General features: G+C 36.0%; 1 protein-coding gene across 5 annotated transcripts in view; it reads right to left on the bottom strand.

The window, feature by feature from the left end:
• Positions 1-6,468: 6,468 nt before the first annotated feature.
• LOC110450032 (ankyrin repeat and sterile alpha motif domain-containing protein 1B-like) overlaps positions 6,469-22,826 on the bottom strand; it is a 208,374-nt gene continuing 192,016 nt past the window's right edge. For all 5 annotated transcript variants that reach the window (XM_021497246.1, XM_021497245.1, XM_021497244.1 and 2 more), the window contains 2 exons: positions 20,299-20,482; positions 6,469-12,107 (listed from right to left, as the gene is read on the bottom strand). In XM_021497246.1, coding sequence (XP_021352921.1) covers positions 20,306-20,482 — 177 coding nt within the window. In that variant the 3' untranslated portion in view covers positions 6,469-12,107; positions 20,299-20,305. The remainder of the gene's footprint in view (positions 12,108-20,298; positions 20,483-22,826) is intronic.

Consider the following 22,826-nt stretch of genomic DNA (forward strand, 5'->3'; position numbering starts at 1 on the left):
TGACACGTCGGTATGCTCTTGTTGTGTTTGGAGACTTGGTTTTGTTGACACGTCAGTATGCTCTTGTTGTGTTTGGAGACTTGGTTTTGTTGACCCGTCGGTATGCTCTTGTTGTGTTTGGAGACTTGGTTTTGTTGACCCGTCGGTATGCTCTTGTTGTGTTTGGAGACTTGGTTTGTTGACACGTCGGTATGCTCTTGTTGTGTTTGGAGACTTGGTTTGTTGACACGTCGGTATGCTCTTGTTGTGTTTGGAGACTTGGTTTTGTTGACCCGTCGGTATGCTCTTGTTGTGTTTGGAGACTTGGTTTTGTTGACCCGTCGGTATGCTCTTGTTGTGTTTGGAGACTTGGTTTTGTTGCCACGTCGGTATGCTCTTGTTGTGTTTGGAGACTTGGTTTTGTTGACCCGTCGGTATGCTCTTGTTGTGTTTGGAGACTTGGTTTGTTGACACGTCGGTATGCTCTTGTTGTGTTTGAAGTCTTGGTTTTGTTGACACGTCTGTATTCTCTTGTTGTGTTTGAAGACTTGGTTTTGTTGACACGTCGGTATGCTCTTGCTGAGATTGAAGACTTGGTTTTGTTGACACGTCGGTATGCTCTTGTTGTGTTTGGAGACTTGGTTTTGTTAACACGTCGGTATGCTCTTGTTGTGTTTGAAGACTTGGTTTTGTTGACAAGTCGGTATACTCTTGTTGTGTTTGGAGGCTTGGTTTTGTTGACACGTCGGTATGCTCTTGTTGTGTTTGGAGACTTGGTTTTGTTGACACGACGGTATGCTCTTGTTGTGTTTGTAGACTTGGTTTTATTGACACGTCGTTATGCTCTTGTTGTGTTTGAAGACTTTGTTTTTGTTGACACGTCGGTATGCTATTGTTGTGTTTGAAGACTTGGTTTTTGTTGACACGTCGGTATGGTTTTGTTGTGTTTGAAGACTTGGTCTTATTGACACGTCGGTATGCTCTTGTGTGTTTGAAGACTTGGTTTTATTGACCCGTCGGTATGCTCTTGTTGTGTTTGGAGACTTGGTTTTGTTGACACGACGGTATGCTCTTGTTGTGTTTGAAGACTTGGTTTTTGTTGACACGTCGGTATGCTTTTGTTGTGTTTGGAGAATTGGTTTTGTTGACACGTCGGTATGCTCTTGTTGTGTTTGGAGACTTGGTTCTGTTGACACGTCGGTATGCTTTTGTTGTGTCTGGAGAATTGGTTTTGTTGACACGTCGGTATGCTCTTATTGTGTTTGGAGACTTGGTTTTGTTGACACGACGGTCCGCTCTTGTTGTGTTTGAAGACTTGGTTTTTGATGACACGTCGGTATGCTTTTGTTGTGTTTGAAGACTTGGTTTTATTGACACGTCGGGATGCTCTTGTTGTGTTTGAAGTCTTGGATTTGTTGACACGTCGGTATGCTCTTGTTGTGTTCGGAGGCTTGATTTTGTTGACACGTCGGTATGCTCTTGTTTTGTTTGGAGACTTGGTTTTGTTGACACGTCGGTATGCTCTTGTTGTGTTTGGTGACTTGGTTTTTTTGACACGTCGGTATGCTCTTGCTGTGTTTGAAGACTTGGTTTCACTTGGATTTGATCTAGCAAGACTTTAGTGACGGCTGTCGGCGATGATAAAAAAAACGCTTACCCTTCCGGAACACTTGGTCTTATTCGCTTTGAACTTTTTTCAATTGCCTCTGTATAATTATATCCCCTATGTAAATATTTTCACTAGTTACTTCCATTTGGATTTCCTTGTTACAAAGAAACTTGGGCGGGAATTTACATTTATTGCTAGTATTTAATCATTTAGTGATTATTTACAATTATTCGATTCGAAAAATTAGTCGTATTAGATACTGTTACGAGAATTAATATATATTTAAGTCATTTGATGTTTCTGTTCCTATTGTTTTATCGACGTTGAGTTTGAATCTTGTCCTTGTAGACAAGCTTTGTATTATTTTTTTGTAGTTTTCTTTGATAAACTTCCATCTCTAAAAATATTTTGAAAAAGAAAGTACTCGGAAGCAGTTTTCGTTACTTTTATTTAATTTTACATCGTTATAATCATATTTATCTAAATAAAGAGTTATTGGTTTGTTTATCATTGTTTAGTAAATTCAGTGACCTTTACATTACCGTTTTGTTTTGAGGTTTATATGATGACACTCAAAACTGAAATTTTGATATAGGGATTGCTTCCAATTTCATAGCGACAATGTTCCTAAACCTGATGGGTATTCTTAACAACTTCAGATGGTCTCTTGTTTATTAAATTTACTCCGTTTTTGTTACGATCCAGAAAAGCTTAAGACTCAAAAAACAACAGGACTCTTCACAGCTGGCTTCCTTCTCTATCGTGCTAAAGTAATCAAATGTTGATGGGGGTTAGTCGTGTGAAAATAAATATTCAATTTAACACGCAAAACACAAGAATCCGACAATTTCTTGAATGCTTAAGAAACTCTATCAAAACACATCAGCATGCGCACACGTGCGTTTCAACAGACCATTCTAGCAAACATGTGTGTACTATTCTTCCAAGATCTGGAATCGGCAGTATTTACAATAGACTTGTTAAACAGTCACTCCAGTTTCTACAGACATCCTTCAAATGATTTTATCTCATCACATTGGTCTGTATGTTGTGATTAAACTCGTTTTAGGACATGTTACGACTGAAATCTTTCTAGGGTAATTAGTTCAGAAAGGAAACCGCCTTATATGCAGATTGTCCCTTGTTACCATCTAACCCAATAACACAATCATCCCAGAGAGCGTTACGGATCAAGAGGATGTGTTTTCCTTTGATTACAGTATTGGCGTCTTCCCTGGAGATACCAGTTAACTGATTTGCCTGCCTATTACTGGGGTCTTTCCGCTTTCCCCCCAAGGCCAAAGGCCTAATACGGTAGGTGGTACGCTGTCACTGCTGTATGACCATTCTAGATCAGCGTCCAGAATCGTGGGAACATCCCGTTGTACGTCGAGTGTCTTTAGAAGAACCAAACAGATCCGTGGTCCCTTGTTTCGTTTTCGGGCAAACTCACATTCTGGGTTTGCTTGTCCAGAGACGATAATTACACACCGGTGTGCTTATCTGTTGTGGTCAAAATAATTTACAATCACATTTACATTTCTGAAGTTACCGACTCCTCAATTGAATCTCCAAGTGCAATACAAAAACTGTCTCATATGTTAAGTTACTCTTTACCCATATCTTAGTTAATATAAACTAGAATCTCTAAGTACAAAACGAGAACTATCCATTTTGTCCAATTGTCTTAACAAGACAATAGGTAATATATGAAATTATAATATCTTTTATCTTGACGAGAACAATCTTATGTGTCAGTTTTACCAAGATCATAGTTAATATATAAAACTAGAATCTCTCAGATCCAGACGAGAACAATCGTACATGTGTGTATGTCAGATTTACGAAGATCATAGTTCAAGTATAAAACAAGAATCTCTCAGATCCAGGCGAGAACAATCGTATGTCACCCTAACGAAGATCACAGTTCATGTATAAAATAATAATCTCTCAGATCCAGACCAGAACTATCTTACAAGTCAGTCTTACCAAGATATTAGCTAACGTGTAAATCAAGAAGCTCAAAGTACCAGACGAGAACTATTTTATGTGTTAGCCTTGCAAAAACCTCAGTTATAAAGTTTACAATTATTTAGTTATAATCAGGTTGTATGAAATGACTTTCAACGACTTCATGACACCTTTTGCAGTGAACAAAATGTATCGCACTTTGATAGTTAAACAAAATTATACGTCATATATACACAAAATTCAAAATCAGCCCATATGATAGCAAAGACTGAAGGTAATATCCGATACCTTTTTTTACCTTCTGCTTGAAATAGCAAAGCATCACCGTTTTACACTTTCTCTACACGAAATACAATACCATAATTAGTTGAAATCAGGCTATTTGACAACACCTGCCAACGACAGCTCAAATATCAGCTGTTTATTTCAGATTTCTGCCGATTTAAACATGATTCGGCCTCCTATGCTGCCTCTATGAAATATTAAACCGTATTTGGTTACAGTCAAGCTATTTGACAACACTTGCAAACGTCGACCACACATCTCTTCAGTTTACACATTTGGCTTTTGAATGGTATGCATTAACCTTCACGTAATGCTATCTCATGCGCACCTCAAGTCAAGATGTGTTTAATAAGTTCTGGCAGAATGCACTTGAGCAAATTTGGAGGAATCTACAACAAATCATAACGATTATGAAAGCCTTCCAGACTCGACGGAAAATGCTACCTTGAAATGTAACCTCTGCAGCTATTATAGGTACCCGGAGAAAATACATATCTGGGGTTAAAATACCCAATTTCTATCTCGATTTAATGCGTCGTTAATAATAATACACACAGGTACAAAACCATTAGCTCAAATCAACCTGAAAGACATGTGCATCAGCGCGTTCTGCTGCATTATTCACACAAGAAGAGAACCTAGCCATATAGCTAACAACTTACACGGTTATTTGCCAATCATGCCTATTGAGGATATATATTGACGCCTTTCTAGGGTCATTTCCAAGCTAAATGAAATCTGGGAGTCCCAACCATCTATACACCGACGACATTCAATTTCAAATGGATAAAGATGAATCATCAGAGATTGATTCTTAGTTATTGAACAGTAACACAGTGTGCTTTGGGGACGTTTCTTTATTATAAAAATATTTCATCAGTTTCGTTTTCTCCTTTACCTTCAGTCGACGATTACATGTGATTTTGGTCTACAAAGTGCTGCGATATTGACTGAGAGAGCAATGTCACTGTCATTTTGTCTTCTGTACTGGTACAGGATCCATGCATTAGTATTCCGCAGGGTGTTCGGGAGGTTTGCCGTGGTCCAATATCGCTGGTGCGGAAGGCCACCCCAGTCGTCGGTGACGCCCATAGAAGGTATGATAACTGCTGTCATTACACAAGTCTTAATTGGCTCCATACTAAGCCTGTTCCCACGTGGACCTGTGCAGGACAACCTGTCGGGGTTATCAGCCACACAATATCATGGATAGATCAAAGCACATAGCACAATATTTCTCGTATTATCGCGTTAGGTATATGGTGATTTTAGGCTACACTGAAAAGAGTAAAATCTCTACAAAAGGTATTTGAAAACAATCTATTTCTCTCACATTTCCGACCTAGAGGGAAATTGAATAAAAATAGATCTGGTGATTTTTTGTTTTCCATTGAATACCCAACTTCCAGGTGATGTTATGCATAAAACAGGTCGTTATCGCCATAGGCTTGCAACACCATCAATAGCTTGGCATCCGTGTCGAGTTAATTACTAAAAACATCAGCAAACAGCCCCCCTTCCAACATAACCAGCTGACTTTGCTCAATATGTGATTTAACATTCTTTTTTTATTTATTTTTCAGTTCGCAGTACATTATAAATGTATGTAGGGGTATTCATTTTTTTATTCTAACTTTAAAGTTGTATGTTACTAACTAAATGATTCATTTATATCGATATTCGTACTTTTTTCTCATTTAATACATGGACAGAGATTCACTTTCAATCATTCCTTCCAATACTAGTTAGGTAAGAAACTCAAGAATTTATCTTAAGATTATGTTAACTGAGCTTATGATTGTTTTCAATTTTCTTTTCCATGCTTCCTTTCCCACATGTAATGGTTTTGAATATTAAATGCCGATATGAATTTAGTATCTATCGTTTTACATGACATAATTATATATATTAAAAATATGACTCAATTGAGTATCACTTTTGAATGAGTGATGATTTAGGCGGCTTAAATAGCATCCATAGTTCAGCTTTTCAGGCGTCAAGATTTTAATGTTACACATGCCATAGCTTTAAGATTTCATGATTTCATATAATATTCCTTTCCATATTTCACTGATACTGTAAAGCATTCTAAATTAATGACAATTTTGTTTTTGTATTTTTAATACGTATGTACAAATATACAAAATATTGAAAAGTGATTTTCAATAAATGAAACGTGTATTAATTATTGAATGAAGAGCATAATCATAAAGAAACATTGCAATACGTTTTGTTTGAAGTCTATAGTTTGTTAGAAAGTAGAAAAATATCACCTGTCGCTTTATTTTGAAGAGAAAAGAGCAAAGGCTAAATAACACATATTAACACAGAAAAAAAATCCTTTTAATTTGAAGGAACATTTAACTGTATATGCGTAGATTTCATATTATAAATTGTAGGGTACTTTTAGGTGTACAGCAAGCATGACATCAGATATTGGCAAAATTGTAAAATATGTGATACATATATTGTTTACATCAATCTATGATAATGTAACAATGCAAGTTAGACTTTGTTGTCATCGTAATTTAAATACTGGGGGTACTCTTTTTGTAGAAAGAACATGAGAAAATGTCAACAGTGTTCATAATTAATGGAATTGAAATAAAAATATAAAACTTTAATAATGAGTTAACACCTGTTAAATTTTATTGCATATCATTAACATTTACATAGGATAGAGGTAAAGGGTAACACCTGTACAATACTGATCCACAGCATTGGGCCACAGGTACAGTGAATACTAATATCGGAAGAAGACTTTGGTCTATTGTTGAGTTAAAAATAAACAATCGAAAATTAACTGTCCTTCTGAAATCAAATTTATCATGTTTAAAACACATTCATCAAGCACAAATAAATTTCTTTTCAATAATAATCCTTAATTTAATAAATCATGGCAAAGAAAATCACATTTATTTTTGATAATTAAAAAAATGCAAAAGACAAATAGAAATACTGAAGTGAAATAATTAACTTTAGTTAAATTACAGAATTATGCAATTTTTTTCTGTTGACAAATAGCAGTGTGAATGATGGTTAAAACAATGCATCGTAAGTGTAAAACAAATGTGTAAATACTTTGGTTCAATCAAAGACGTCTAATCCGCTAACTCGTTCCGTTTAATAAAAGTAAAAGCGAAAAAGAAAACGGGTAATGCTAGATCAGTCGAATTACCTAAAATACCTAATTTCTATCGGTTGCTAGATCAATCGATTTTTTCTTTAGCCTTACGTTAACAACATATATCTCTATAAGAACATATATAAATGTATCTGACTAATGGTAAATAAAATGATATTCTGTACGGAATGTTTGCAAATGAAGCATTAGCTTAAAATGTTCCAAACTGATTTTTACTAACGAAAGTAAAAATTGAACGTTATGTAAAGCACCATAATGAACAAATTGTCAAAAAAAACAAAAAACGAAGGGGAACATATGTAACGGGTTACAAACACAAAGCATTAAAAATATCATCGCCACCCGACAAAATCGTAAGTAGACTGGCAATCTTTACGAATTGCTCGAATCGTGTCAACCTTTTCGGAGAACGCAATGTTTAGATTTTTAAAAAGTGTGCACTGATAAAATATGTCTGGGAGCTATGTAAGAATGGAAGATTAATTAAGAATATGTTGCATGTATGTTTCTTGCATGACTTAAATTTTGAATAAAGAAAAAAAAAATGATTTCCTAAAAATTGAATTACCAACAAGGAAGTCAGATGCAATATAACATGCAAATTGTGGAAAGCATAAACCAATTAAGTTATTATATTCAAATAAGCAGTTTATTCTTTCATTATTTTCATGTTATACTCTTTCCTTCATTGACATAATCCCTAAAGTTGTTAAAGAAGGAATAATATGTACACTACAGATGTACGGGTGCAATATCTTAATTTAAAGCAAAAAATAAATCTCTATTAAGAAATGGGTATAAATAGATTTAAAATTTTAATTATACTTTTAAATATGTTTAATAAGTATTAAAAGATAGAAAATTAATGTACAGGCTTAATTAAGCTTGTTAAATCAAAAGTTGTAACATAGCTTTAGTAAAATTTTAGAGTTTCCTTGAAAAGGAAATGTTTCATAATCTCAAGTACTTTTATTCAATCTAATATTGTTAAAAAAACAAAATCATCATATTTCTGAATAATTTTCTTTCGTAGACACAGTTCTTAACAAAATATAAACATGCATAATCAACATTTCGTTAATTAACAGGCAAGTGCAGACATGATTGCTGAATTTCGGTGATGTTTCAAGAGGTGTGGGGATTTCGGGGAATTGGATTACGGGAAGGTGGGGGGGTTGTTTCTGTATCACACTGTACTTATTCTAAGGAAGCCACACTGATCAATAGTCATCACCCTGGTGAGAATTTTTCATCAAAAGCAATAGTTGTGTACATATCTTACAATATTTTTTTTATAAATCTATATGTATATATATATACAGTTTATTTACATTATTATATCTACATGACTGTTTGTATTAGAGTTTTTCTCTTTCTTCACAGAATTGCTATTAATATGGATCTTAAGTCTCAAGTATGTATACATTATTTTCATTCATATATACAATTTGATGTGACTGAAGTAGAAAACATACTAGAAATGCGAGTAAAAACAGAGAATAAGGTAAAATTCTGCAACAAATGGTGACAAGTGACGGTGTCATTAAGCTTTGAAACAACATTTTCAAAACTCCAGTTAATGCAAAGCGAAACCAATATTTTCGTATATTTTTATCTGACACACATTTTTTTTATAATATTACACAATATATTATACAACTTTTGCGATGGGCCTTTTCTGGGAATAATTCGATTTTATTAACAAAATGTTGAAGCCGTGCATTGTGCTAACTCAGAATATGTGCGAAATGCATTAGGCCTATCATAATAAGCTCGTTATTAAGCACTAGCCCCAACAAACATTAAGTCTTTTCGTAAATTTTCACATTCTTTGGTAATAATTAATTTCTTTCCATTTTTCTTATTATTCTTCAATCAAGAAATTAATAAATTTGTTATTATTTATCAAAGGATATGTTGAAAGTTGAAAGTGAACATCATACGGTTTATTTAACTCGATGTAACATAGAGGGACTATGGCTTTAAGTACAGAGCCATTTATATAGAGGTAGCAGAAAATGTCAGATTTACAGAATCACAATTAAAATCGGATTTTTATGGAACGTAAGGTGTCTTCAACAGCGTGGGTATACCATAGTGGACAAATTTGGCAATATTTATGAAATCTCTATTCACTCGAATAAATCTTCAAACCTCACCGACAATCATTGATAATCGGAACAAAAATAAACATAGACAATCGTAAAAAAAACTAAATTTTTTCTGAACCGTGTAACCCTTACATGACCTCCCAGATGACTGTCTGCGGTCCGTTTGTACCCCCTCTCAATATTTTATACAGATTTTGCTTGTCATATAGTTCTTTTGAATTAAGTTGATATTTTCATCTACATAATTTTTTAAATTACAGAGTTAATTTATTCTCAACAACCTGGCAAAAAAAACCAAGTAATATTAATCATTTTATGAACATTATGCCACAAGTATTTCGTCATCATTCTAGAATGATTCTTGTTTTTCCTTTTTTATTCTTATCCCACTAAAAAATTACATGTAACCTTTCATATATTTATAAATATACTATTGTATTTTAAAACAAAAATTCTGAAATCTTGTCAGAGCTGGGAAAACATGCACAGAGAAACTAAAACAACTTAAGTGGGTAAATTGAGAGGTAGAATGCAGGCATAATCAAACCTATTCATCACTACTCTGGTATCATTGTCTCAGTTTGTTTACACAAGGCGCAGTGTCTCCTGTGAATGAAAGCCACATCTCTCTATTAATGGTTTTCAAAAAAGATATTTGCTATACAAGGTAATCTTGAAAGAGATTATGTGAGGCACCTTAATAGCCAATGTATTGATGTGCTACACCTTAGAACTGCAGACATGATTGTTCATGCATTTAACCTTAGGCACCACTGATGAGTCCTATAGGGACCAAACGGTCACATGATGCAGGTCACATGATGCAGAAAAAATATTTACTTTGTTTGGCTTTCCGCATTGACTTCTTAATTTGTGATAGTTACTTCTTTACTCATATTTCTTACTAGTTCTAGCGAATATAAAATGCGGTTTAAGGTTACTGCAGAGAGGCCCCCAGTACAAATGACCATACAATGGCATCTAGGGAGGCAAGCTTGACAATATAAATGTTCTTTTATCATACTGAATTGACCCATATTTATAGTCTTATACATTCAGATCCTGTGAATTAAAATAAACACATTAGAGGTAGACCTTGGAAAAGAGACAGAAGGTTCATTAACTGTAGAAAAAAAGAAATCTTCTAACCTATGATCTGTGAATAAAACCAGGTGACCTTCTAGCTGATACAAGCCTAAACCCATTCCCCTAAAGTCACATTTAAACCTAATACCAAATCAAGGGTAGGGCAAGTCCATTTCAAAAATGTGGGGGTGACAGAGTTAACATTCTCAACTTCATATAAGTATCAAATAAATCAAACAGCAGATAAGAAATTTTAGCACAGCATAAGCTGATGTAGGTGATGACATTAATTCGCGATATGCAATACAAGGGAAAGAACTCATGATATGACAAAATGGTCCAAACAGCACATTCTTATAATCTACATTGTATTATTTGTACAGCAGATTGTAGGACACCACAGTGGAATTCTTAAGCTAGCCACCAAGATATTATTTCCTTCAAGGTCAAGGTCACTGCATGTTGCCATGGTTACAAAACATGGTACTGATCTATTTACATAACAAAAATGTGACCTTGACATTTAAATCTCATTTTCTCATCAAATACACAATTATATGTGACTCCAGAATTACTCTTTCACTTTATAAGTAGGTTTGACCTTCAATAATTGTCATCATAAATTAGTGACCTTGACAATTATATCTCCAAAATCACTATGTGACCTTGATCTATAGTTTTCTCTTTCATATGGTGGTCAGTCTCTGCCTTTAATGTTTTCAGTGAAGTTCTCAGCAGGAATATAACACCAAGCCAAAGACCACAAAACACTTCACAATTTTGATAAAAGTCACAGACTCTTCATCTTCCTAAACACGTTTTCATTTCAAGGAGCCCAAACTTTCTATCACCCAGTCTCTGACTTTCCATTTTTCTTTGACACAGACTCTGACATTTCATTTTTCACGAGCTTGGTTCTCTAAATTACAATTTTCCAGTGCCATCGTTGCGGCATATCCTTGGAATTGCATCCTCTTTACAGCATTAAATCACAGACTTCTCATCTTTCTTGAAGCCAACATAAATCTTTCCATATTCTTTGACCCACATTGAAAGGCTGTCCATGTTTCTGGAATGGAAAAGTCATTCCAATCTTCCTAGAACCCAGTTTCACACTTTCCACGGTCACAGTTGAAAGATATTTATTACTGATACAATATTCTCGAACACTACACACATAGGGTGGTCTTTTCTATGTCCAACCATACTATGGTCAGCTGATGTCAGCATCCAAACCTGTTTTATGTCCAAGCATACCATGGTCAGCTGATGACCAAAATTGTATTATCTGACCATCAAAATCATAAAACATCCAGCAGCTTGTCCCTATAAATGAACTTAACTTTATAATATGGCACAGGTGGTCATTTTGCTGTGGTCAACCTTCCTTGATTTGTACAATTAAGATGTCACTAGATAAATGTTATATGGAATCATTAAAAAGCAAATATCACAAGATGGCAATGTTTTCAGTACTGAAAGTTTTAGCACAGGATCATCCTCTACGATATAAAATCATTTACATCCAAAATTTTACATCAGTTTCACCTAACAACCATTTTCTGTCTCTAACATTTCAACCTCTGTCTGTACGCGAGTGGACAAAACTTATTAGGATTTCCATCTTTTCCAATTGATTCTGTCAGTCCAAATTATATAGACAGGTTAAGTGTACAACATTCCGTAACAAGACTAGGTCACGTTCAGGTGATCACAAGAGAGGTGGCAGATATGGTTAACCCAGTGATAGGTCACCTTGACAGACAGATGACCGAACTGTAGTCAGCACATGAGGACAATGGTCAGTAGATTTCAGGATACCGAGTGACCGATCTCTGTTGCTAATGGACACTTGCAGGAATCGTCTGGCCATCCATCGTAGAATATTATTATTTTATTATTGCACTGCCGACATCCATACCTATTGAAAAATAAAATAAAAAACATATTACAAAACAATCAATTTCAAATAAATCAAGATTTTTTTTAATTTTATTTTCTTACATATATTTATGTCCATGTTTATCAATTTGAAACAATACTGATTTAAACATTTGAGTTTGTAATTCGTCTAAAATTTGATGCAATATACTAATTTAAAAAATCCCTTTATGATGATTATAATTCATCCATCAGCTTTTTTCAACAGCTACTTATTACACACCTGCATCACATGACCTTTACTTTGCAAAGAGTCTTTTAAGACATAAACCTCATTTCTATCTATCAATCAATCATGATCAATATTAGATAAAACATTTTCCATATCACAATGTACTAGTGAAAATGACAGATCAAAGGGTTGTTTAACTCTTTCAACCCTGGAGACACATTTAAACTCTTCCAATTCAAAGGTTGGAATAGTCCATTATGAAATTTTAGGGTGAATGAGGTAAGTATGCTTCTACGTTTCTGTGAAAAATTATACAGAATAACAAACATTGCAGTTTACTAGTGATCATTTTGGCTGATGATATTGATGGAAACTGCACTGGGTCCTGTACGAGATAAAACCCTGACCACAAAATCTTGTACAAAAGGAAATGATGTCAAAACAATACGAACCTATAAACTTTTATAACAAGAATAACGCGTAATTATATGTGTCGCCTGTCCCGCTTTGTCAATATAATAAGCAATTGACATAGTACATAAGGAAACAGACCTAAACGCAAAATCATAACATTTTTTTTATTAAAGTCCAGAAATTTCAGGTTTTTATCCAAAAAAGTGCAGAAATCCATGAAATGTTTTGAGAGTAGTAGGCTCTACTACCCATGATACATGTATGATTGAGGTTTGGTTGGTATAGCTCTTATATTTTGTCAGAAAGAGCCTAATATGTAAGAGCTAAACTCAAAACCTTAACGTTGAGGGGTTTTTTTAAGTCCAGAAATTTGAGGTTTTTAGCCAAAAATACAGAAATCGTTGAAATGCTAGTAAAGAGTGTAATGCATTCAGCTAAACATCCCATGATACACCTATGACCCAAGTTTGGTTGCTCTAGAATTTATACTTTGTCAGAAACAGCCTATATAATATATATATATATATAATATGTAAGAGCTAAACGCAAAACCTTAACGTTGAGAAAGTCCAGAAATTTGAGGTTTTTACCCAAAAAAATGCAGAAATCAATGAAATGTTTTTAGTGCAGTAGGCTCCACTTCCCATGCTACATCTATAATCGAGGTTTTGTTGGTGTAGCTTTGTCAGAAACAGAGCTAAACGCAAAACCTTAACATTGTTGACGCCGCCGTTGAAAAAGCAACGCATATGTGTCTTTCCGACATCTGTCGTAGGCGACACAAAAATGTAAATATGTATATTCTTAAGAAAAAATGTCAAAACACCATGAGAAAATAAAGGTCTTTTAGAAATGATATCCCAATCAATTTGAATTATGCCAATAACAATGTAATTCTACGGTTCTTTTAAAAATAATGTCCAGGATCTGAAATCCACAAGTTTAAGTCGTCTAGAAGCATATGAATCAACAAGTATTCAAGAAATAATATCCTGACAATGATGGAAACTTAAAGGATCTTTTACACTCTCTAACTGATTTCAGTATGGGTAAGAATTGTACTGTTTATTGAGTTTGTAATATCTACTTAAAATGTCTGCTTAAATTGTTTTCCTAATAATAATGTGTGAAACCTTGAATTTGGGCACAATGATAAAACAATGCTAAATTGTCCAGGAAAAAATATCCCTATAGCAACTCTACATCTGAAATTTTTAAACCATTTTGCTGAACTAATAAAATGCCTATGTAGACCACATTCACCCCTGACAATTCTTATTGAACTATTCCAACCTTTGATTTGGAAGAGTTCAAATGTGTCTTCAGGGGTGAATGAGTTAAGGCAGTATCTTTTATTATATCAACAGCCTAAAGAGTTTAACCATATTTCAGGCATAGCTCTGTACTTTATTTATTCCAAGGAGAGTAATTTTACAGAAATTTCAAATACTTGGAAAGAACTGGTAGAGAATGTCTGGTCAGTCTATGGCTTAAAATGAATTCCAAATCCCACGGGAAACACGTATAGACTAGGAAACACATGATCTTAAAACATTCTGTTACAAAGTGTCGAAAACATTAAGACACGTCCCTTTCACGGCAACGACATGAAATAACATGAACTGTATGGGCTGTGGTAGAGAGGCTGGCTAGTTTGGATACTACAAAGCACGCGAGAGGTACACGATTGTAACAAAGCATTAAATCTCGGCCCAGTCCAGAGAGGCCCCCATAGCCATCCATCTTGTATTGTGAAAGACAAACTCGAGCCTAAACATTATCGCCACATTATGTAAAGATCGCCCCATTACCGGCATGGCAGGTTGGCTACATAATGTTACAACTCCACACCAATTTAAAATAGCTTGTACTTATTTCCTGAGAGTAACTGACCGTGAAAATTCATGCGATCCCTTACGACCGCTTACACTACTGTACTAAACAAAGTTTTCAACAATGGGGACATTTACGCGGCCGATAAAGTCGAGATATATTCGACTTCATCAATCAGAATAGCCGTGATCAGTAATGGTGACCGCTGAAGTGTTTCTATACAATGTCAAATATGCTAATATTGCCATCACTCTCTCTGTCACAAACGGTAGCAATGTCTCCCTAAGCAAGATACACCATTGAGGCTGGCATCTACCCTCCCCCCTCCATCAGACCGTGATTTAGAGCGTGGTTGACGGGCTGAAGGATCCGGGCCAGTCCGAGGTTTCCACGTTTCTATGACCGCTGTTGCCAGTATGTCTGCAGTGTGACTCTAGTACATTAAATATCATTATAAAACTATCCAAATACCAACCATTTCACAAACACCCATCTGTCTTAATCCAGAACTTTGGGAAAGAAATATTGACAGCTAAATTTGTCAAAAGGTAAAAAAAGCAATCCAAAGAGCAGTATTGCCTTGGCGATATCACTACCCCTATCCACCCCTATGTCCCGAACCTCGGTCCCAACAATGACGCCATTGTTCTCCACATGTTAGTGCGGTAAAGTAAACACAAATCCCATACACTGCAGTCAATTCTGCACATATTTGTAAACAATGAGATGTGGCTAGCTATAGCCTCAGACAGGACCCCGTAATCTCTCAGGACAGACTGACACTTTTAGCCCCAGAAATGCTGGGATTAACACAGAAATTACACAAACTCCATCCCCGTAGCATCATACATAAATGGGGCCATTACGATTGCTGCTAAAGCCATCCGGGTAGTCTTTGATGCATATTTATTCCCCAGGATTTGGTGCTACTTGGTTAATGTCTTTTTCTTCCAAATTCAAATGTGAAAGAATTGATAATTTTCTGCTACTGTTTCGTTGATAAAAGACAGTCAAGACTCATCATGTTTATAAAGCTCCAGAAACGATCAATCGTGAAGTTTTATTTTACATTAGTAATATTGTCTGGAATTTCTAATGTTGCAGTTGAAAATTCATTACTCCTCGAAATTTATCATGTTTCAAATGAAACTGATGAAAAGCACAAGAAAGGATTTTTTCTGATCATCTTTCCCTCCGTCTGAAATGTCATTTCTGGCTCTGATAATAATGATGTTTATTATTAATCAGCTTATAAACTTTGATCCATATAATGCAACTTGTCCTGGAAATTTTCATTTTTTAAAAATTCTATTGATTTGATTAAATGTAGTTTTAGAAGCTGCAATATTTACACAAATAACAGTGTGACATATGTCATCAATAGGGTGGTCGGGTGGTGGTCAGGGTGGTCAGGGTGGTCAGGTGGTCGGGTGGTGCAGTGGATAGCGCTCATGCTTTTCACCAAGGCGGCCAGAGTTCGATACCCTGATCAGACGTGAAAAGGTATGGGGTCACCTGCCCGACCAAGTGGGTTTTTTCTGGGTACTCCGGTTTCCTCCCACAAGAAGATCCCCCGCGCGCTTACATCTGGGCCAACAAGAGTGATTAATATAATTTGAAATAACTTGTTTCATAATTGTTGTAAAACAAGCATTCTGTGGGTATTGATGAATCAATACATGTCCCCTACCGGCCCCCAAACAGATTTTGGCCAAGATAGTTCGGTTGAAAACATGTCAAAAATTCAAAATAAATAAACTTATTTTTCCACTGTCATTAAATAACATTAACACTAGATCACTAACAAACCTGTGTATATAAAATCAGCATGCTTACACTATTATTAAGTGCACAGTGAGCCATTACAAAACTTTAACCCAAACTTTAACCAGCAGATTTTGGCCATGATAGTTAAGTGGAAAACATGTCAAAAATTGAAAAGATATATCCATTTTCAATCCACAGTATTAATGCTAGACCCCTATAGAACCTTTGTGTAAATAATCAACATACTAACATCATTATTAAGTGTATGGTAACCCATTACAAAACTTTAACCAAAACCTTAACCAAAAGTAACGGACGGACGGACGCAGACAAAACCTATAGTCCCCCCCAGTTTCACTGTTAGGGGACTAATAAATAAAGTTTATATACATATGTCATCAATATTGGAATGTCATTTTGAGGAACATCAAATGGTCAGCTTGTTATGTTCGTCTCAACATGGAGGAGAGTTTCCCTATTATTACACCATTCTTTAGTATCAATAGCAGGACTGGACTGGATCATTCGTCGGTGACCAGGTTGCTGAATTGGTAGAGCATCTGTCTAAAGTTCGGAGGGTCCCGGGTTCGAATCTTATTTTGCCCATTTTCCAATCCTACTACAACTATATAAATATTCTCTTTTATAGCTCACAGAAATCCTGCCTGTATTAATGATATTTAGAATAACCCTTTACACCCAGATCAGGACAAATACAAACACCCTTTACACCCAGATCAGGACAAATACAAACACCCTTTACACCAAAATCGGGATAAATACAAATGACAGTGTATTTGATCAAAATGGAAATTAATATTAAAAAATCTGTTTCAGAAGAGCAATGATTATTGACTTAACAGGATCACACTTTAAAGAACTGTGTTTTTAGGTCCCTGACACCACGAGCCATTAGCGTCTAAGTGGCTGTTTACATACTCAAGTTGTGAGCAAGAATAAAGTCGAATCCAAGTTTCTAGGACACCAGCATAGCAAGGCTTCTTAGGAGCTAACACGACCCAGTTTCTAACACAGCTATTGAGCCAAGTCTCTGGGCCACTTTCATAAAGTTTCTATGGTGCCAACACATGGCAAATTGCTTACACAGCCATGGAGTCAAGTTTCTGGGCCACTAGCATAACAAAGTTTCTACGAAGCTTACACAGGCAAATTGCCAAGGCTTACACAGCCATTGACCCAAGTTACTTGGCCACTAGCAAAGCACAGTATAGGGAACACAGACTAGTTGATGTATATAGAAATGTTTTGTTGGTAGTAAATACAGCTAGGTTGTTTTTTAGCATTGTATAGATCTTCAAAATATAGGTCAAATTGGCCTTGATACTAAATTTATGACCAAAGTTCATGGCAAACCCTTTGGCATTTCAAATATACATTTGTGTAAATTTGCAAAACTTCAACAACGAAAGCTGTCAAAATTGTTTGAACATTGGTCAGGATTGTTTTCCTCTACACTTTGACAAGACACCAGTAACTGTAGGACAGTTGCATACGTACATTGAAACGTTTCTAACGAGCAGCCAATAAAACAACCTGATATACACATTATAGGCATTCTAAAAATACATCGAACAAAATTCTATAGTCTTACAGAAAATTAACATGTCATATTTTCTTTTCATGCATCCCATATATAAATAACCAAGTACCATTGACATTGTATTATTTATCGTGTAGCATGTCATGTATTCAGGATGCGATTGGGTTTTCTAGTGAAACAACAACGTTCACCATTATCTGAATAAAAAAAGTGGGGTTGCCCGTTTTACGATTATAATGTACGATTATATATTTGCCTGACTGCCTAGGGTGCAGGGCTACATTTGATCCATACACTCGTACAATTGTTCAACAAAGGTGTTATTATGGTTTCTGCACAAAAAGCAAGCAATACGTAAATCGATTATTTCGGGGTTGACACATTTACAAAACACAGGCAAATAAAGCAATGCGAAATGTCATAAGCACCGCCCTCCACATTATTTGACAAAGCCCCGGACATGGTTTTGACGACACTTTAAACACACATTGGAGTTATGGGAAGGATTTATTGATCTTGCTGGAACCCACGAAAAACATACATTTTTTTTTTCCAACAAATTTTATTAGTCATTGCTAGGCCCCGCCTATTGCAAATGTTTTACAGGGTATTTTGATTGGCAGGTGCTTGCTGGGTTGTGCAATTTTTTGACATACCTCACTTGGCTCTGGTTCATGGCCGTTTTAATTTTCTTGATAAAGCCCGGCCAAAGCTTAACATGGCCTTTTGTTGTGCAACGTATATTTTACACGTCAAAACAGCCTTCAGCGAGATATAGAACGGATCGATTGCGGGAGGTCACTGCGCACGAACAAAGGACAGAAAATCGGTGAAAGAGATTTAACCGCCTTTTAAGTGACATCGCATATCGATACGTATTTAACGTTTTTAGTCTGCGTTAAAAATTCCAGGCTATTAATTACAAGTCAGGAAAATGAAAATATTTGCCAGTTGGTTGAGAGTTTCGAGCACATCTGTTCGACATTGTCAACAAGTCATCCCATCAGTGTTTGCTGGGATAGGTACATAATAGCCCATTTGAAAAATCAAAAATTACGCAGTCAGTATATCAGCCTTTCGTTGAAAAAATTAAAATCGAGACTATAAGAACAAGCACACGATAACCTAAAATTGTGCCCTTTTTTATACATGTGCTCCGAAACTTATATAACATAAATCTTCCCAAGGCTTTCTTTATCCTGATCCTAATAGCTACTCCCTCCACATGATACAACCTGCCCTGAAATTATGTTCCGTTTATGTAACGTAAAGTGATTTTACGGCCCAAGTCACGGAGCATGGCGACCCTGCTCTCTGTCACATGGTCTTTGTAGTTCTAGTGTGTGGCCTGTCCCCAGATACACTCCCTGCCCCCTAGGGACACACAAAACACGATAGCTTGTGGTAAATGGAATCTTACAACATTACCTACTTAACTGATATGGATGGACTAAATCTGACATTACCAGATCATATCAGGTTGATGTATAAATCTACGTGGAGCTAGGTCTATAGTGGATACAGCACTCCAAACTAACTGCAGTGCTATAGTGCTGATCCAAGGGAGACCACTCCAACCATAACATCTAGCAAATAGTTATTGTTTATAATGAGACTTACTTTATAAAGAAATTTTGTTAACTCATTCACCTCTGAAATTTAATAATGAACTATTCCAACCTTTGATTTGAAAGATTTCAAATGTGTCTTCAGGGGTGAATGAGTTAAAAACACTATTAAGGATTCCTGTCCCACTACAGGTAAAACACTATTAAGGATTCCTGTCCAACTACAGGCAAAACACTATTAAGGATTCCTGTCCCACTACAGGTAAATCACTATTAAGGACTACTGTCCCACTACAGGTAAAACACTATTAAGGATTCCTGTCCCACTACAGGTAAAACACTATTAAGGATTCCTGTCCAACTACAGGCAAAACACTATTAAGGATTCCTGTCCCACTACAGGTAAATCACTATTAAGGATTCCTGTCCCACTACGGGTAAAACACTATTAAGGATTCCTGTCCCACTACTTTGTGTTTTGGATATAACTGTAGTGGCATTCGGCCAGGGTACTACTGTTGACCAGGCAGTTCAGTTGTTTAGAGAGACGGTATAATGATCAGTGGCCCAAAGTTCAAATCTTGGCCCGTAGCTCATGCAATCTTTATAGATTTTTTCCTTGGTTATATCATAATTATCATTCAGAAATGAATTATTTTCTTTTCAAAAATAAATTATCAACGCTATCCTCATATCAGAAAAGAGAGCTGGTAGCCAGTGAATAGTTACAGGTTTTGTCAGCGGATCCTTAGATTCTGTGGCGAGGACAACCGGCTGTTACATTCACTGCTTGTCAGTGGATCCTAAGATTCCGTGGCGAGGACAACTGGTTACATTCACTGCTTTATTAACCTACCCTGTTTTCAGACAGTGCTGATGGAAGCTTTGGACGAGATGCTGATAGAGTCCGGCTCCACGTCGCTCTGGCTCATCTGCCGATCAAACTCAAGTGCGCCTGCTTGTGCCTTTTCCTTTAGCGCCATCTGGTAGGCAACCTCAAACGCTTCTCCCAAGGTCAGGATGATTTCACGGGCAAGACTCTACAAAATATCGAAGAAAACATAGATGTACTAATTTATTAATTCACTTTTTTTTTTCTTTTTTATATAGCAATTTATTGCATATTTATCCACACAGGTACATTTCCTGATCATCTGATAATTTCACTCAGGGCTGTTTTGAGATAAACAATGTGAAATTACTTAAGACCTCCACCCAGAAGTCTGCTATACAATTTCCTGTGACATCCGGAATCAAACTCGTGCCCACCAACACCATGGGTTACAGATGCTGTACAATGCTCTATCGTGACCTTCGGGGCTGATATTGCATCTATCGTTAACTAGGCAAACTACTGATGGACGGGATGTATATCATGAAGGTATTGCAGTTTCTAAGATCATGTTACATATTACAAAAGATTTTCTAATTTCTCTGAGTCCATTTAAACAAGTATCTGATGCTATATTCACAACTATTGGAATTCAGAAGTGTTTTAAAGTGTAGATGAAGTGATATCACAATGCTTGACAAAGAACCAAGGATCAAATGTTCCTATCAAACCAAAATGAATTCAATAGTTCTACGCTAAAAACAAATTTATGTCATGTGAAGTATTTTCTAATACAAGCCATTCAGATTGATATGTCTCACCTGTACCCCGCTTTGACCATCAATGCAATCTATTGTGCAAGTTTGGTTGGTGTAGCTCTTATGGTTTCAGAGAAACTAACTTAAATGCAAAAACTTAAAGTAATGTTGATGGAGATACTGACAAAGTCAATGGACCATTAAAGATAGGCCGCATCCAGCCTTTGATGTACTACCTATAAGATGCACCTATGGTCCAAATTTGGTTGGTCTAGCACTTATGATTTAAGTGAAACTAAGTTAAACGCAATAACTTAATGTCGATGTTGCCCCCGGAAGAGCAACACCTTAGTCTCGCTTCTGCTACTTCGTGGTGGCGAGACAATAAAACTCGTCTTATACTATCGAAAGATCTCAAATCATAGCAGGGTTATCTGACCAAATCAGACAACTTTATACGACACTATAATTGTGTTTTAATTAACTCCTCTTTTCCTCCTTTTTAAATCAATTCATTTGAATCACATTTGAAGAGTATGAATTTTAATTATCCAATTTTCAGGATTTTATCTCATTAACTTAACAATTTAACAAACATCCTGATCCAAACAATTTGTCTGCCCTGGAGCTGACATAAATGCAATTCATCAATTTGTTTACCTTTCACACTGAAAACCACAACATTGATACACTTGACATTTCCGGTAAATAACTCAAGGTATGTGTCATTTTTATCTCCTAAATTGTAATTATTTTTATATAACCCGGATTTCTGAAACTGAAATCTGTAACACGATCGAAACAGTGTATATTGTATACCTACATAACATGTTAAATTCATTTTCATGATAACAAAACACGGGTTTGAAATTTGGCCTTGAGCAATAGGAAGTACAACACATTAGCCAGTCAAGGTCATTTGGATGTCCACCTATATGTATTAGAATCTATACCAAAACATTCATACGGAGACCCGACCTAGTGGTCAGTTACGAGAGACAAGTGGATTGACACTAAACATTTCTGACCAGTCCCGAGGCAGGGCTGACCAGTAGTGACCAGTGTCCACTTGTCATGTCCACTGTGGCCATACAATGGTCAGTTTGAGCAGGGGGTGTGGAACAACAGCCGGCCAGGACTACGGGAGCCGGAACGCGCCTTATCATAACATGTCACGCTTTCAGCACTGGGATGGACAGTATACCAGTGTTTATATAGTCTAATTGGATTGAAACTGATGAGGACATTACTGGTCGAGTCTTTGTCCGTGCTTTATTGTCCCAGTCCCGCCACAAACACAACACATAGATCTATCTCCCAGACCCGTTCATCCCCCCATTGTCTGACAACTCTGTACCAACAACAGCCTGTCAACATTAGATTTGAATGTTGACCTGACTTCTGCTACCAAATCACCAGCCATTCAAAGTTTCTCAAATACATCGTGCTTCAGATTTCTTTTTAACTTTTCACTAGAAGTATATCAATATCACATGCATGTTGTTTTATCAAGGTCACAAATGTCAAAGTGACTTTTGCTTCTTTTACTTGCAGACATAGAATTTCAGAGGTACATTACCTTTCAATCTGTCTTCTAAAAGCACTCTTTTCAATCAATATATATGAAAAATAACAATTAAGGACCCAATACCACATTGCCAAAAATTGTAACTAAGTATAGGAAACTGTTTTTTAGGCATGATTATCTCTTTTGATAAATCTTTCTGAAAATAAAATAAGAACTTTGCGGGACTTTTATGAGACAAAATATAAACAACAACAGTGTTCTGAATG

This window comes from Mizuhopecten yessoensis, unplaced genomic scaffold (assembly GCF_002113885.1).
Source record: "Mizuhopecten yessoensis strain PY_sf001 unplaced genomic scaffold, ASM211388v2 scaffold4947, whole genome shotgun sequence".
Classification (NCBI taxonomy): domain Eukaryota; kingdom Metazoa; phylum Mollusca; class Bivalvia; order Pectinida; family Pectinidae; genus Mizuhopecten; species Mizuhopecten yessoensis.